The sequence below is a fragment of the Haplochromis burtoni genome, unplaced genomic scaffold (genome assembly GCF_018398535.1).
Source record: "Haplochromis burtoni strain Fernald_Lab_line unplaced genomic scaffold, NCSU_Asbu1 Contig_54, whole genome shotgun sequence".
NCBI classification, from domain to species: Eukaryota; Metazoa; Chordata; class Actinopteri; order Cichliformes; family Cichlidae; genus Haplochromis; species Haplochromis burtoni.
This window is the reverse complement of record NW_024582415.1, coordinates 207856-224052: the sequence shown is the minus strand read 5'-3', so window position 1 is coordinate 224052 and position 16197 is coordinate 207856. Positions and strand designations below refer to the sequence as shown.

Below are 16197 nucleotides of genomic sequence, written 5' to 3'. Positions count from 1 at the left end.
CAAGCATCAACTTATTAAAAGTTGTGCTGTTGAAATTTTGACTGAGAGCAATTAACTAACCCTCTGATTTTCTCTAGTCTTATTGTCATAAGAAAATGAAGCAACTGAAATACAATCATGAGAAAGGCAAAACTCAAACTGTGTGTTGAAATCTGCACCGATGCAACGCTGCTGTTCTGAGCATTTTGGCAGCTTCCACACATGAAGCGTTATCACTACATTACTTTTACTCTATTAGACATTTGTGTGAAATGTTGTCAAAATTCATGCTGCTTAAGTTTGAGTTAAAATTTCTATTTGTTATAGCATTTACAAGAATGATGATCATCTAATCAACCTAATCTCAGGTCTTCAACAACCTATTTCATTAGAGTTTAAACATAATTTGTCTACAATTTCACCATTAAGACTAAAACCATCAGAGCTGTAACTTGTCACTAAACCTTTTAGTGGTCCCCCACACTCGTTTCAGAACTCGAGGGGGCCGATCTTTCCAAGCTGTTGCACCCAGTCTGTGGAATGCACTTCCTCAATTTCTACAGTGTCTGGACTCGGTGGAGACCTTCAAAAAGCAGCTAAGTACATTTCTATTTTAAAAAGCTTTTAATTAGGCCAGGGTTTTTATTATGCATTTATGACTGTATTGTGTTTTATTACCTTTCTTGTGAAGCACTTTGTGACATATGTCTGTGAAAAGCGCTAAATACATTAGTACAGTTTCATAATCATCAGTTCCTCCTAAAAATGACAGACTTGCAAACGGTGATGCATTTTCTGTTGCACACCTAATCACTTCTTAGGAATTACTAATCACTTTGGTAAGTTTAACCTTTTAATATTAACAGAAATTTAAAAACACACCCAGCACACAGACACATTTTGCAGAGGAAGTTTTGCATGCCACGTGATGCGTGGTGGTGTAATACGGGAGGACGCGTAACACATGCGCTCAGAGAGATAAAGAGATGCTTTTTTGAAAGGGAGATATGAAGACCATAAGTCTCCTTGCAGACAGGGATGCTAGCAGAGTGTCCCTGTCGATAAAAGAGCCTTGCATTGAACAATTAAGGTAACCAGAAAAATGCTTAACCAGCTTTCATCGAACAGACTCCTCTAAAAACCAAGTCAATAGGATTCATTAAATTATTTTGATTATTATTTACTTATTTTAGCCAATTTAAGGCAGAACATTGGGTATTTAACAACATATGGGTTCTATGACATCAAATTAAATATAATATTGGGTCATAACGTGACCTGGTGGAAAGCTTGAACTCAGATGGACCACTCCCATTAAGCAAGCAGACAGTAAATAGAGGTCCTCTTTAGTATGGCGGTAGCAGTCCATTCATCATTTGTCATGCTGCTCATTAAATTTTTATGAAACTTACACAAGACGTGGGTTATTGCTCTGTTCCAATAGTTACAAAACTGGTCAGCCTGAGGAAATGTCACATGATTAACACAAGTGTGACAAAAACTGGATGAACTGTGGATAAATCCATTTTTTATCTTGAAATTTATTCAATTATATTTCTAATAGCATTTTGTTTTGGAGCTGAGGCTAAAAGTAGAATTAGCATTACTGTCTGCAGCATAAAAAAAACAAAAAAACCCCGTATGCTCCATAAAATGTCAGAAAACAGTTTGTTATGAATATAAAAGTAATTTGCTTTGCTGGGCCTGCACAAAATCCATTATACTAAGAGAAAACAGCCATTTTGTAGATAAACTAGTTGAATGTTGCTTCAGCTGTACTAACAGATAATCATAAAGATTCTGTCCATAAAAATTGTGAACCGAAAGGCTGACAGAGCGACTGCAGAAGGCTACCACTTTGGTGTCCTCAGACTCATCTCTTATTGGTTCAGATGATATGGCTAAATTGGCTTTATCAGGTGGAGACCTCCAGCTCACACTAGAGTGACCTGCAGACGATTGTGAAGTAGCAGGAATAAGAATTCCTACCCACCTCTGAGTCTGATGCCATGCTTCAGGGAAATGGATGAAGTGCCAACCTTCACCTTGTGTCAAAGACCAGTTGTTTTCCAAATGGAAGACTTAGAGAATCTCACGGTCTTGTTCATGATAAATGCTGACAGATGGATTGAGGTTGCATCTGCAGTGATGCCACACCGGTGTGTTGTGATAAAGAGAGTTGCCCATAAAAGCGAAGCTGTCGAGTTACCAGTCATTCTATGTCCCTAAGTTCATCCATTTTTACGAGCTTTGGGTAAAGAATGAGATCACAGGTACAAGCAGCACCCTTTCTCCAAAGGGTGATTGGCCTCTCTCTCAAAGATAGGGTGAGGAGTTTAGTCATTCTGGCGAGGCTCAGTATTGCCGCTACTCCTCCTCCACTTATATGCTGAAACCTGGCCCCAGATATGCAATACAAAAAAAGGATGGATAATGGGGAACAATGAATTCTGAAAAATTTATTTAAAAAAAAAAAAAAAATCCCTCATCAAGGTAAGCACTCAAACTACATATCTCTACCAAGGCCAAACTTCCTCCATATCATGTAGGAACTGGGTGCCTCAATTCATAAGTATATGCGGATCCACAGATATTCTCCTGAGATTACCAGGAAAATGTCTCACAATATTTCTTATTCCAATTTTACGTACATTTGTGAAGATATGAAGCAAATTGCCCAGGTTCTCCACACTAAACAAGAAGTACTTACTAATTTTTTCCTGTTCTGATTTGATACCTTACTCTCAGGCAATGGCTGACAAGTACAAGCAAGTACTACCCATTGTCACTGACATTTGATCCAGCTTTTTGAGTCAGGAACAAAGACCGTGCAAAAGATGAATATAGGTATCACACAGTGGTGGCCATTAAAAATAATGCAGGTTATAGGCACTTCTCAGACCTCAAATAGTGTTTTATACTGTCTAGGTAAGGACAGAGACAAATATCAATCCCTATACAGAATCCTACATGAAGGAAAAACTAAAAATCTTAGAACCAGATTGACTTCAAGGGTTAGTGATGTTTATTTTAAATCACTTCCCAGTCTGACCAAGCCCCAATTCTAGTAAAATCTTCACGCAAAGTGGTATATAACATTGAGTCATCCTGCTAAAAAACAGACAAAACCAACTAATTGCATAATCTCATTTGTGAAGGTAATTTAACACATATGGGTGTCCTCAGGTGGGGTGCAAGTATTATAAAAAATTTCCAGTATTAGCATCATTTGAAGTACAATGTAGGCACAATAAGGTTGGTTTTAAGGGATCAGTATGGATCTGAGAGGACCTCTACAAACATAATCTGAGGCTGTGAATCAGGTTTCAAGTTCTAAAATGTTTATGTAAACAATTTTACATAAATTCACTCAGATCAGTCATTTTAATATTTAGGATATATTTTAAAGGAATTGGTCTTCACTACACAAACACTACATCTAAGGAAAAACCACTTATACACAATCATCAATAAATCAATAAATGGCTTCAGTGGGCACTTCCATCCACACATCCCTCCTCCCCCTTAGAGAAAATATTTTTTCTTGGGGGGGGGGGGGGGGGGGGGGGGGGGGAATGCAATAGCCTGTTAATCATATAACATGTCTGTGAAGTTTCCTTACCACTCATGCTACTCAAGCCAGATGTGACCAGATGTGAAAAGAAGGGTAAAACAGCGCAAATAATCATAATCAACAGCTGTAAGGGTAGGCAGACATACACAAACAAATTCCTCTGTGAGGGAAATGTATGGACATTGCAATTTCAAAACAATCCTAAGACAAAACAACAGCTCAGAAACAATGCTCCACTAATGCTAAACATAATAAATTATTCACATAAGAGGTTAATACAGCAGGGTATGTTTTTCAGTATTTGTTACGCAAGAGTCATATGGGCTGCCATGCTGGTTTTACCCATTTAATCCACACCTTAATCAATTATATCAAATGAACAAACAGGAATTTAGACGGCTGCATGTGTAGCTGTCAACTTTATAAAACAGATTCCTTTTATTTCTTTTTCTAGCAGAAAATCAATGTTATAAAGCTATAAATAAAACAGAAGTCAACACCACACAAGCAGACACATTTACACAGTACAGTAGGAAGGCACAGCATGACCCAGCACTACAGTGTAATCTTAGTCACATGCTGCCTACACCAAAAAGGGCCAGAATCTGCGACCCAGTTTGCCTCTATGAGTCTTGTCCTGGCCCCGACATTCTGTTAGGTGAGCCACTGCTCTTTTCAGTGTGACCAAGATGAAATGGTTTAACGGATTAAAAGGAAACAATGTCCAGGATGACTGCAGTTTAGTGTACAACCTTAACCGAACTGGAAATAAACCACACTGAAGTCAGAGAAGTACCTTATTTTACAGTAGCATCGAATAAATACACAGAATGTTTTTAGCATGACTCACAGTTGATATATAAACTAATGGTAATACCACTGCTGTCCATGAACAGGTTGTTCATGGACAGCTAGTTATTATGTTTTTAAACATAACTGACAGATGAGAGAGGGGTGCCGCTTTGTGGGAACACTGGCAGGAAAATTTCATCACTTCATCCACTGCTCTAAAATAATCTTTTCCATCAATTTCCATCTTTCTTTGTTTTCCTTTTGCTGTTGACAGGACTGGTTCTTAGCCATTTTCCTCCTCCTCAGCTAGAGCTGGGCGATATGAGATTTTTTCATATCACGATATGTTTTTTTCATTTCAGGCGATAACGATATCTATCACGATATAAGCCAAATAACTATATTTGTAAGATTTAAATGTGCCATTGCTCACAAGTAAAATGTGAAATAATCAGCAGCTTGTTTTTATTTAAATATTTATTTCCCATAATAAGTTCAACAGGGTAGATGTACTTAAGGAACATGAGACTTTTTCAGATAAATAAAGGCAAATATTGCAAACTACACAAAAGGCAGCCGCTAAAGCGTTTAAGTTTCAAAATAGAACAAACGAAAACAGACACTAAATTGTCAATTCCACTTAGAAACAAAATATTAATTCTAAAAATAAATCTTAGTTTGTTTTACAGAAGAACAGACAAAACTTGACTAACTTTTGTCAATATCAAATAAACTGAGAACTAAAAGGAAATTCTCAATCTCTCCTTGTTGTATAGCTGAGCTTTTCAAACAGTTTTAACAGTTACTTTAGTCTGACAAAAGCCGAATGACGAATTAGCGCTTCCAGTCAGAGACTGAGGCTACGTCCACACGTACACGGGTATTTTTGAAAACGGAGATTTTCCGTTTTCGTTTTAAAAAATAATCCCGTCCACACATAAAGGCAGAAATGAAGGAAAACGCTGCTATGAACATGCCAAAGCAGCAGGTGGCGCTAGATTCCTAACCGTGCAGAAATGTTGGCCAATCAGAAGTCTAGAAGCCTCGGTGGGAAAAAGTAAACAAAGCTGGGGCATAGAAGCAGAACCGAGTCGTATGTGTGGACGGACAGTAACTGTGTGTATATGTAAGCATTTAAACACTGCAGAGAGTAGAATTAACAGTAACAGTATTGTAGAAATTCATTTCACCGAAACAATAACGTGGCGCACAGTGTGACGCATGCACCAGTTTATTGTATTTCCAGACTTGCTTTCGGCACAATTTACAGTGCACGCTACTCTGTTTTTTGTCAGACTTGAAATAGCCGAAATACCTTCACACTACGGAACTTCTATGGCTCTTCCGTTCGACAATCTCTCCGGCATTGGAACCATCATCTGTTTTCTCTTCGGTCACGCTCGGTTGATTTTTCTAGTCGGCACACTCATTTCCTCCATTACGCGCTGGCTCCATTACCCGCTGGCTGCTTCCCAAACAAACACACGTGCGGCTTGGCACTTGTGCTGTACGTAACAAGTCACGCGACGTGACGCTGCGGCTGTGATTGGTTCGGCTCTGCGCTACTTAATTTGGATTGGCTGACCTTTTTTTTTTTTTTTTTTTTTTAAGAGGACAAGAGCGGCGAGGTCTATCGCGATAGTTTAATTTCTCTATCGAGTAAAAGTTATATCGCGATACATATCGTTATCGTTCTATCGCCCAGCTCTATCCTCAGCACTATGTAGCATCTTTACTTTCCTTTGTTTCCTTGACGTGATCGTGACCCACCACAATTAAATCTCAACCACTGACCTTTGCTCTTGCCAAACAACCAGAATTACCACTTTCCTCAGTTTGGCCTATCAGTCAGGCATTCCATCTTTAAGGTTTTTTTGAGGATAACGGATGACAGAGCTTCAAAGGGAACACCTGGTCCCAACAGCCTGTCACATTTCTTTCTATTTCAAGTGCTCCACTTTCATTCCCCAATATGAATAAGTGTGACTGGCTAAACAGCTTACAGAACAATCTGTGGTTACAAATGGCTTTTCATCTGCATCTTCTCCTTTCTTTCAGACAGTCACTGCTGCACTCACTGAGCTCCCCCCCCCTCTACATCACAGCACCTATGGATCAATAGCTCATACATCTGCCCCAAGGTTTATTAACTGCCATCTGTTACATCTGAAAGACTGAAAACATTATTAGGGCTGGGCCATATCATACTATACCAATGCATGAGTTAAAATTACCTACCACGCAAATAAACAAGACAAGCCCAAACACTTAGAGCAAGAGCTTTGTCAATAGTATTGAAGTAGTTTGCCTGTTTACAAGAGGTCAGACCGCCAACAAAGCACAATTCTTTGGCTGTTTCACCTCTTGAGGGGGAGAAAAATAAAACAAATCATATAGAAAACCAAAAACACCACAGACAACAAGTACAATCAAGTATGACAGCATGCAAGGAGATATTAGCAACTGGTGATGTGTGACCCAAAAGTAAACGAACCAATGGCACATCACTGGAGCACTCGCTAGGTGCACTCAATATGACAGGAACAAACATTGCATGGAAATTAAGGATGTAGTTAAATGGTGGAAAAGCAGGGCTTTAAACAGCGAGTTAAAACATCCCAGACTTAAGCTGCATCATCTTATATAATGCTGTGTCACTACAATTGCACTGTAATAATGCTGGTATTGGCACTCTGATAAAGCCAGACTTCAGTTTAGGTAGTCTGTCATCGATGACTGTAGATTACTGGGAAAGGATGGAAAACGCCCATCATTCTGTGTTGCAAACACCAATAAAACTTAGTATTTTTTTCTATATTGTCATAAATATCATTTTAGTAAATTTCCTTAAAACCCCCATTATCTATGAAGAAAATGGCTGATTTTAATCTACTATCCGGATAACATTCCTAAGAAAAATCCTTTAAATATTCTTTAGCTGTATTTGCACTTCTCAGTTTTTCATAATTTAAGTTCAACAACTACTTAATTATACTTGTATGGGTTTATATTTGGGATTACATACATGTCTATTAACCCAGGACATCACTCCTTATGTATGCATCCTTTTCTTTTGCATGTAGTAAGTCAGAAAAATCTTGAGCTCAAAAGCAGGTCACCTCCATGTCGATGCATACTACCTGTGAATATTCATCACCAAGAAAAACAGCTACACAAAATTAAATAAAAGAAAATCTAAAAACTAAACTAAACACAGCTGAAGAAAAAAATGTCACAAATCTTGTCCACTCAAGTGCTGTGAAAACTACAGGTTAAATGACATAGGATAATACCTTGCATGTAAGGGTGGTGCAGGGTATGTACTACAAGCACTAACAGACTGCAGTAAGAATTTTCAAAAACACAATTTTAGAGGGGGAAATGAGGCTAGAGGAATTGTTTATTTGTGGACGGGACACAAATGTGCTACTGGCCATTTGGTCTGGCAAAAGTATTTATTTAAAGCTTACAGAAAACCAGCTATGTTACACCACGGTATTTATTTGGTAAATGGAAAAAATGCACTAAATCCCCTGCTTAAACAGCAGTTGCGTTGTGTGTTTTGTGGAAGAAATTTATATCAAATCAGTCCACAACCCCATCAATGCTGGCATTATAACTAATGTCAGCAGTTTGAAAGAATAAAACGGCCAAATCTCAGTCATATTACAGATTAAAATATCTCATGGATTGCATTACTGTGACACTTCTCATGACAATTGTGACTGATCTGAGGACCCTGATGATGACAACCACAAGCTGAAAGCATTACTTTCACAACAAAGCCCCGTGTAAGCAGGTGCAGTTGTATCAAAGGTCCCTGCTCTGAGAATGGCAGTTTCATTTGAAATTTAAACTACTCAGAGAGGAAAATAAAGCAGTCGAGCTGCTACCTGGAATCTGGGTGTTGATACAAAGTAAATTTTATAATGCAATTCTCATGCAATCGTAAATAGCCATGTCACCTCCAGGCACTGCCCATTTGGCTTTTGGGTTGGGTTTTTTTGGGCCACTTATTGGTCATGTGATAGATGCACATGTACTGTGAGCATACACCCACCTGCCTAGCCACGTTTCTAGGACACTGCCATTATCAATTGCCAGTAAATCCTAAAAGCCAAATGTGCATTAGTGTAGCAGTTAGTGCTGCTTGATTCATTAAGGGTTTTTATTCATGCATACTTAGCCTATCTGTATTATGTTTTGTGTGTTGTAAGAGTCACAATAAAGCCCTCATTATCTAGAAACCTTGATACATCTGCCCTAAACCTCATACTGATAAGTAAAAAAATATGAGCTAAAGAGGAGAAAGGTGACTAGTACTGGAACCCTAACAGAACCCTGGCTATCTGGGCCTTTATTTTCACGGTCACACTTTCAGCATCAGCATCGCCACGGTCGAGGCGGCCCACGAAGTCCTCTGAGGGGAGAGAGAGAGAGAGAGAGGGGAGCTCACACACCTCTAACCGCTAGCGGTTATCTTCTGCCAACTCCAGCCCCTAAACTGAGACGGCGTACAGAGTGGGAAACCAACGCAGGGGTGCCTAACACTCACAAGGCACTGGAATTAAAAATAACGTGGCACGTTTTGCACTCACCTACCTGATAAAAGAGTAGACAGAGTCCACTTCCCTTCTCGGCTAACGCTGGCTTGTCCCCGTGGCTTGTGTTGTTGAAGCTGTGCGAGGCGGGAGGCACGCGCAGACGACAGTTGAAGGCGGAAAGTGGCTCACATGCGCGCAGCGGACGGCGGCGAAGAGATTGGGAGACTGTCCTTAAGCCCAGTTCTTCCTAGACGACCTGCTTCCCCTCGGTTTCGAAACAGCTGCGCGTGGACGGATTTCGCCTTTCATAAAGCCACGGGAATGACGCTCATCAGGACGCATGCCCACATCGCCCGTGACGTCGGGTGCCTATGTAAGCTTTCGCCCCACCTTAACCAATCAGAAGCGACTTAGAACGTGACGCAGCCCAGACTCCCCCCCCTTCAAGGACAGGTTCTGTAATTATAACCCCGCTTGTATAACCTGGCTGTAAGTTTTCTGCAGCCTCCTAAACAATTAAAACGAGCTTTCGGGGCTCTGGGCTTGTATTGTGTATTTAGGGTTCTGTGGAGAACATCCTCACACAGAACATCACATCCTTGGGAACAGCTGTGTTAAGGACCAAAACGCTCTTCAGAGAGTGATCCGTACAGCAGAGCACTGCTACAGGATTGCTCTCCCTCCACTTCAGGACACCTACACCAGGAGATGCCGGACTAGAGCAGCGCAGATACTGAAGGACCCGTCCCATCCTGGCAACAAACTGTTCCAACTTCTGAAATCATCCGAGCTAGGACAGAGAGACTCAAGAGGAGCTTGTATCCCCAAGCCTTCCGGGCCCTAAACCATAACATCCCCCCCCCAACACCACACACGCCCGCTCTCACACAGCATCCATAAGTGACTGAGACAGGACTCTCTTCTAGACACCCACCGGCACAATGTACATTTCAAATTCTTTTTTATTTTTAAATATGTTCATATTGTCTGAGTAGGAGTGGTGCAGTGAGCTCAAGGGGGCGGTACTGGGAGGCAGGTGAGCCACAGGTGGTGGCGATTATGTGATGACAGTGTCTTCTTTCTGTTTGTTTCTGTTTGAAACATTGTGTGTATCGCATACTTCACATTCAGATTGTCTGTTCTTATTTAATTCGCTTAATGTACAGAATTCACCTGCTTGCTGCATACAATGCTACTACTGCACATTCACCTAATGTATATAATATATAATGTTCTTCTTCTCTCCCCCTTTTTGCACAAGTCGAGGAGTGTGTCAGGTTACATTTCACTGCGTGTTGTACTTGTATAACTATGCATGTGACGAATAAAGAATCTTGAATCTTGAACTATCTTGGACTCATCATGAGATCCCTGCTTTTGCCACTGTGTTGTAAAACTTTATGTTTTACAACTGATAAATATGTCTAATTACTGACTTCAATCCCAGCTTTGGCCCTTAACCAATTCCTGAGAAAATCAATCCGTGCTTTTTAGCCTTTCATGTCACACATTACAGTGATGTTGTGCAACCTGTTCACCCAAAGCCTGAATGTTCAATCAATAAATATGCTGCTAAATTAAATATGTTCATGTCATTGTCTTCCCTTTTGTGTTAACTTGATCTACTCTGCACATTAATAAGCACCACTTAAAATAATAATTTTACTGTATTCAATTCTATTGTTTAAGTGGGTGGGCTTGACATCATCAGGTTAGTGGTCACTCTGAGGGATCGTATCAAAGTATCAGTGTGACCCCTGTCAGGCTGAGGAACGCATTATGCATGCAGTAATAGACAGTATGATCAAGAAAGACTGGAAGAATAGTCGTAATTGCATAAGCCGGGTCACACAACAGGACAATGCTCCAAAGCCAGCATGTAACACTAAATACAGAGGAATAGAAATTGACTTTTTATAATGAAAGATTTTCTGAATTATCATTTGAATGCACTGGTTAACCACAATAAAGGGATGCAATAAAGAGAAGAAGTCGCACCTGTAGACAGCATCTTTAATTACCTGACATCACAAAGGTCCTACTGTACTGTACATGACACTGTGGCACTGTGGAGTCAGCATGCTCACAGATACTAAAGAAAAGGTCTTAGTTTGATGTGTCTTTCTTCACAGTTGTGCAAAGACTCATTTTTGTAATCTGATCAGCAAACATAATCTTCCAAAACAAAAATAAAAAAAGAAGAGAAACATTTAAATATCCCAAATTCCAACGACGCTTACTAACCATTTTTTTTTAAAAGTGATTAACATTGAAATTTCTTAAACAAATATTGAGCACTGGTCCTATTCCATCACTTGGTGGAGCACAGATTAGACCAACACAATGCATTAGATATAATTATTAACTTTACATGTATATACATATACACTGGTTTTCTTCAGTGGTATATCAGGTGCAGGTATCTACAGTGCCTTTATTTCAGGCACATATAATACATAGTCATAAAACTGTAGTGCAAGCTAATTCCACATGACATATCTGATGACAAACATGCTTTAGTTCATGTCTTTTTTTTTCACTGTGATTTTTTTCTCCATCCAGTGCTATAAAAAAATCTGAGGAAACAGCAGGCTTTTCCATATGTGAGTGTATATACTGTATGTTATTGTTAAAGTTAGTATCCATGTAGTTTGTCAATTTCTGTGAGCCTCTTCGTTCCTTGTGGCTTTTGTCCGCTGATCAAAGCACAATCAGCATGTCTGTTGAGCCACCGAGGACAAAAAAGTCATCCAAGAATGTCTCCTTTGACATGAGGCAGTTTTTGTAATCCAGAAACAGTCACAAGATACCATTAAAAGAGTGTGGCGAGAAATAGAAAAACCTCTAGTCCCTGCATCTTCACTGGAGCTACATTATGTATCAGGGTGTCTTACGTTATTGTGGAGTCTGCGGCATTGGGTGGAGTGCATGACTTTGCTCTGTTTGTATGCGAGTTGTGCTAATGAAGGAAAACAGCTGAGGACGTCCAGATTCTTATATCACATTTTCAAACAGCTGCATGGAGTTCATGATGTTCTCGTCCTGCAAATAAAACGATAAAGAAAAAACATCTGTCAGCAAATTCAGAAGGAAACAAATGTTCACGCTGATTAGGTCAAAGTTTCAGATATAACAAATGGCCATGGTGGCACTGTTTATAGCCAAAAGAACTGAGTCATTATCAGCAACTGCGAATATAAATCTTCCACCATGTCATGTTTCTTTATAGGGGCACAGATTAGAGACTGAGCTTGTTTTTACAAATATCTACTAGACAACTAATTTCAGTTTTTTGATGTGCTTGATAGAGAAGAAGACTGAATGCAGTCAACTGAGGCAATGCTGTATAGAAGAGTGATGTGAGACACTGAGAAAGTCATGCAGAAAATACAGAAAATGAAATCTAGGGTGTACTTAGAGCCCTAGAAAAACATTCTTTTTCACCAAACTTTATATTCAATGACACTTGAACTGGTGTTTGAGACCACTAACTAAGGAAAAAGATTTACTGAGGTCATCGATCAAGTCATCCCCTGGTGGTAATCCATCTATTACACACAGCCTGTTGGGGAAAAGCAGCAGCATTCAGTCTATTGTTTGTGTTAATTCAAAGTTCTCAGATTGTAATTCTTTTGCGCCTTAGTGTTATCGGTATTTTTTTTAAAAATTGTGTGTAAATAAAGCATGCTACAGTACGTCTACAGTTTGAGTAAAATAACTGGAACACTCTCTGCTTGTTACGTAAATGCACTGGCTTGAATTTTCCATTTTTATCTCTGTTGATTGAAGCATGTTAAAACAGCTGCAGAGCTGCATCAGAGGCACTGACCAATATTTGAGTTTGGGGTAAACAGCACACACAGATGGTCTCAAAATAAATAATGACTCATAATCTAAAAACCCAGTGTTTTACACCAACCAAAACACAAGATAAGTTAGTGTACATACTTTGACCTCAACTACTTGTGAAGTCGGTAAGAAAACTGACATCCACGAAACTGCGCATACAATCTAAAGAAAATTTTGTGGTAAAACAGTTAAGAAACGGGGTCAAAAGTCAATTAATTGCCTCATTACAAGTTTTTACTTGCTGGTAGTGAGTGCCAACACTCAAAACTACCCTTTATCAGGAGATAATGACTTTTACTGTTGCCCAGTTAACAATTTACAGCTTTTGGAGGTGTGTTTTAAAATTTCTTTCTTTTCCAGTACAGAGATGTCTTCCTGGTAAGGCCCACTGACTTTACTGTAAAAGATCTAAGAAAAAAAAAACTGTGTTTATGTCAAGGTTGTCTAGCAGACATAAAAAATCTGAAAAAGTAGCCTGCCCAAATAACTAGATGATGAGTAAACACTGTTTTAGTGTTTGTTAACATTGTGTAGATACTGACTGTGACAAATTAAACACCAGGAGCTTAATATAGCAAAATACAGAGGAAGTGCTTTCCTTCAGAGAATGTTCATGATTAAGGATATTAGTTTATAAACATTTTTCAACCAAAATAGTGTACTGATATGAGGAACATCTGGTTCTGGTTATTAACTGCAGAGATATCTTTGAGGATGTGAAGCTGAGTTTTTATCACTGACGTTTTTAAGTTCATGAATTGGGTATTAAAAAAGGAAATTAGGTGTAATCAGGTCTCTTTTCCTTACAGTACTGACTGTGAGAAAGAAGTGGAGACACATATAGAAGAACACAGGATTAAAGGTGATTCAAAAATAAACACGCTATAATTAGTAAAGGCAAAGTCCGCATATAAATACAGAATATGATCATTACAGACTAGAAAGTGTAATATTCCTCCAAAAATAACATGTCAGGGTTTACAATATGTGTGAAGGGAGATAATACTAGTCAGTGTGAGTGCCGTCATGCTGTAGCTGACATTGAACCAAGAACCTTGATCTACTGCAATACTGTAATTGTGATTTACACTGACTGGTGTGTGGGACAAAAAAGTGTGCATCACCTTCTGACAGGTCTCAATGAACTCTTCAATAGTCACTACACCATCTCTGTTCCTGTCCATTTTCTAAAAAAACAGAAAAAATAAGAAGAGAAAGCAGACATTAGTGAGACAATATTTACGATATTTAACTCTTAAGAGACCAAAATGAATGAGTAGGGTCATTTCCAACCAAATTATATTTTACAAAGGAAAACTTTTCATAAATGGCTCTGTTTGCGTTTATACCTAGACGTTTGTCTTTATCTATGACAGATATTCTAAGATGCTCTAATGTAGTTATGTATTGCTTACAATAGCTTTTATGGAAAAGGGAGTCAATCTGAGCCATCACCAGTCTTTTCATCATAACTTTGGGCATTAGTCATCTGCCTCAAGGCTAAATCTTACTACCCCTAAGTCTGTTATCCATGACTCAATGAAAAACTATAATCTAGAAATTATATTTAATTGTGTGGAATCAGAACCTGAAAGAACTTGTCGACATGTTCAGAGGGTGCTTCATCCCGCACGCAAGGGTAGGTATACCTCCCCATCATGTCATAGATCGACTTCATGATTGCCAGCATTTCCTGAAGAGAAGCAGAGAAGGAAAGGGAGTGAATATAATTCACTTTTTACCTAAAACAGCCAACTGTTTCAGTGTTTTGTTTACCTACTATGAATTTTAAAATGTACAAACTCTATATTATATGATTAAAACGGAAATTTAATTTAGTTGTCCCATCTTGGCTGTTTTTAATAAAAACAAAAAAAAAGCCAGTCTCTGAGAAAGATGAGATTGTATCAGGGCGGATAGATAGAGACAGACAGCCCTTGAGGCTAAATGTCTACATATGTCTATTTAGCTTGAAACTGCCAAAGGCACAATCATCATTCAGGTCACCTATACCATGGAAAACGAGTATAAGAGCTCTCCTTTAAATGTCTGCGACTGGTGTAGTTTCTCAAAGTGAAGCCAATCAACATGCTATTCTCTACAAATACAAACAGGCATATCTGCCCCAAGAAATGGGCTTAATATGCTTATTAACACCTTAATAAGCAGTTAATAAGCATTATTAAAATGCTTATTAACTGTTTAAATAGGACATAATAGTTATTACTAACAAAAATATATAATTCTGCCTGGTTTAAGGCTCCTGATCAGTATCTAGACCCAGAATCTAGATTGAGAAGGTGAGATAGTGAGTGTGTGTTTTTTTTTTTTTAAATAACATTTATCTTCTTGTAAAGCACTTAAGTGTACACATATGAAATCAGTTATTAGTTGCTTCTACTTCATGTCAGTTTAAACAGTTTTGGATGTAACAAAGGTGACAGAATATGAGATTTGTCTTTGTCTTGTTGTCAAAAAAATTACATATCTTACACGCACGCATGCACACGCGCACGCACACACACACCTCTTTGGTGATGTAACCATCCTTATTAATGTCGTAAAGGTTGAAAGCCCAGTTGAGCTTCTCGGTGACCGAACCTCTGAGCAACACTGATAGGCCGATGACGAAGTCCTCAAAACGGATTGAACCGTTTCTGTCCATGTCAAATGCGTTGAACAGGAAGTGAGCGTAGGTGGTTGCATCTGTAGATGAAAGAAGATGCGGATTTAATGTAGTGCTTTTAACAAAGCACCCAAAAAAGCAAAGGAGAGGGAGACCCAGCTTTCAAACATTGTTAACAAGTTTTCATGATTGAAGTTGGGACTTTGGAAAGGCTGTTCCAGAGGTTAGCCTGCGGTTTCAATTCTAAAACTAGTTTTTGTGTGTGTTTTGATGTGTCCTGTTGCAACACTGTTGCAGTGCATTGTTCTTGGGTTGTAAAGCTTCGCTTCGCCTTCAGTTCAGTTCAGTTTTATTTATATAACGCCAAATCACAACAATAATCACCTCAAGGCACTTAGTATTGTAAGATGAAGAACCTACAATACAGAGAAACCAACAACAACCAGACGACCCCCCCATGACCAAATATTTTGGCGACAGTGGGAAGGAAAACCTCCTTTTTAACAGGAAGAACCCTCAAACAGGGGTAAGGGGAGGGAGACATAACACTCTTCCAAAAATGCCTCATGTCATTGTACCCAAATAGATCAATTTTTGTGTCACTTTTCTCCAGAAGGCTTTGACTTGTCCGTGTAGTCAACACCCTTTTAGTCCATGGCGGGAGATTTGCTGATCTCCCGCTTACAGCACGGTGTGGGAATTACTGGTTCGGCACTTTTGTGGTTAAAGTCCTATCTTTTAAATAGGACATTTTGTGTTAAGTTGGGGTCGGCTTCATCCTCTGTGGCCCCTCTGCTTTGGGGTGTTCCACAGGGATCTATTCTTGGGCCGTT

General features: G+C 39.1%; 2 protein-coding genes across 12 annotated transcripts in view; both read right to left on the bottom strand.

Annotated features, from left to right (window-relative positions):
* slc23a2 (solute carrier family 23 member 2) overlaps nucleotides 1-9251 on the bottom strand; it is a 39614-nt gene extending 30363 nt beyond the window's left edge. For 3 of the 7 annotated variants that reach the window (XM_005924352.3, XM_042220713.1, XM_005924354.3), the window contains exon 1: nucleotides 8948-9250. The gene's annotated coding sequence lies outside the window, so the exon portion shown is untranslated. Of the gene's footprint in view, nucleotides 1-8943 lie in introns of all 7 variants that reach the window. The other 4 variants (XM_005924353.3, XM_005924355.3, XM_005924351.3 and 1 more) reach the window with 3 other exon arrangements.
* A 1633-nt stretch (nucleotides 9252-10884) lies between these two features.
* kcnip3b (Kv channel interacting protein 3b, calsenilin) overlaps nucleotides 10885-16197 on the bottom strand; it is a 59558-nt gene continuing 54245 nt past the window's right edge. For all 5 annotated transcript variants that reach the window (XM_005924345.1, XM_042220708.1, XM_005924347.3 and 2 more), the window contains 4 exons: nucleotides 15266-15444; nucleotides 14327-14431; nucleotides 13863-13925; nucleotides 10885-11931 (listed from right to left, as the gene is read on the bottom strand). In XM_005924345.1, the coding sequence (XP_005924407.1) occupies nucleotides 11884-11931; nucleotides 13863-13925; nucleotides 14327-14431; nucleotides 15266-15444 (395 nt within the window). In that variant the 3' untranslated portion in view covers nucleotides 10885-11883. The remainder of the gene's footprint in view (nucleotides 11932-13862; nucleotides 13926-14326; nucleotides 14432-15265; nucleotides 15445-16197) is intronic.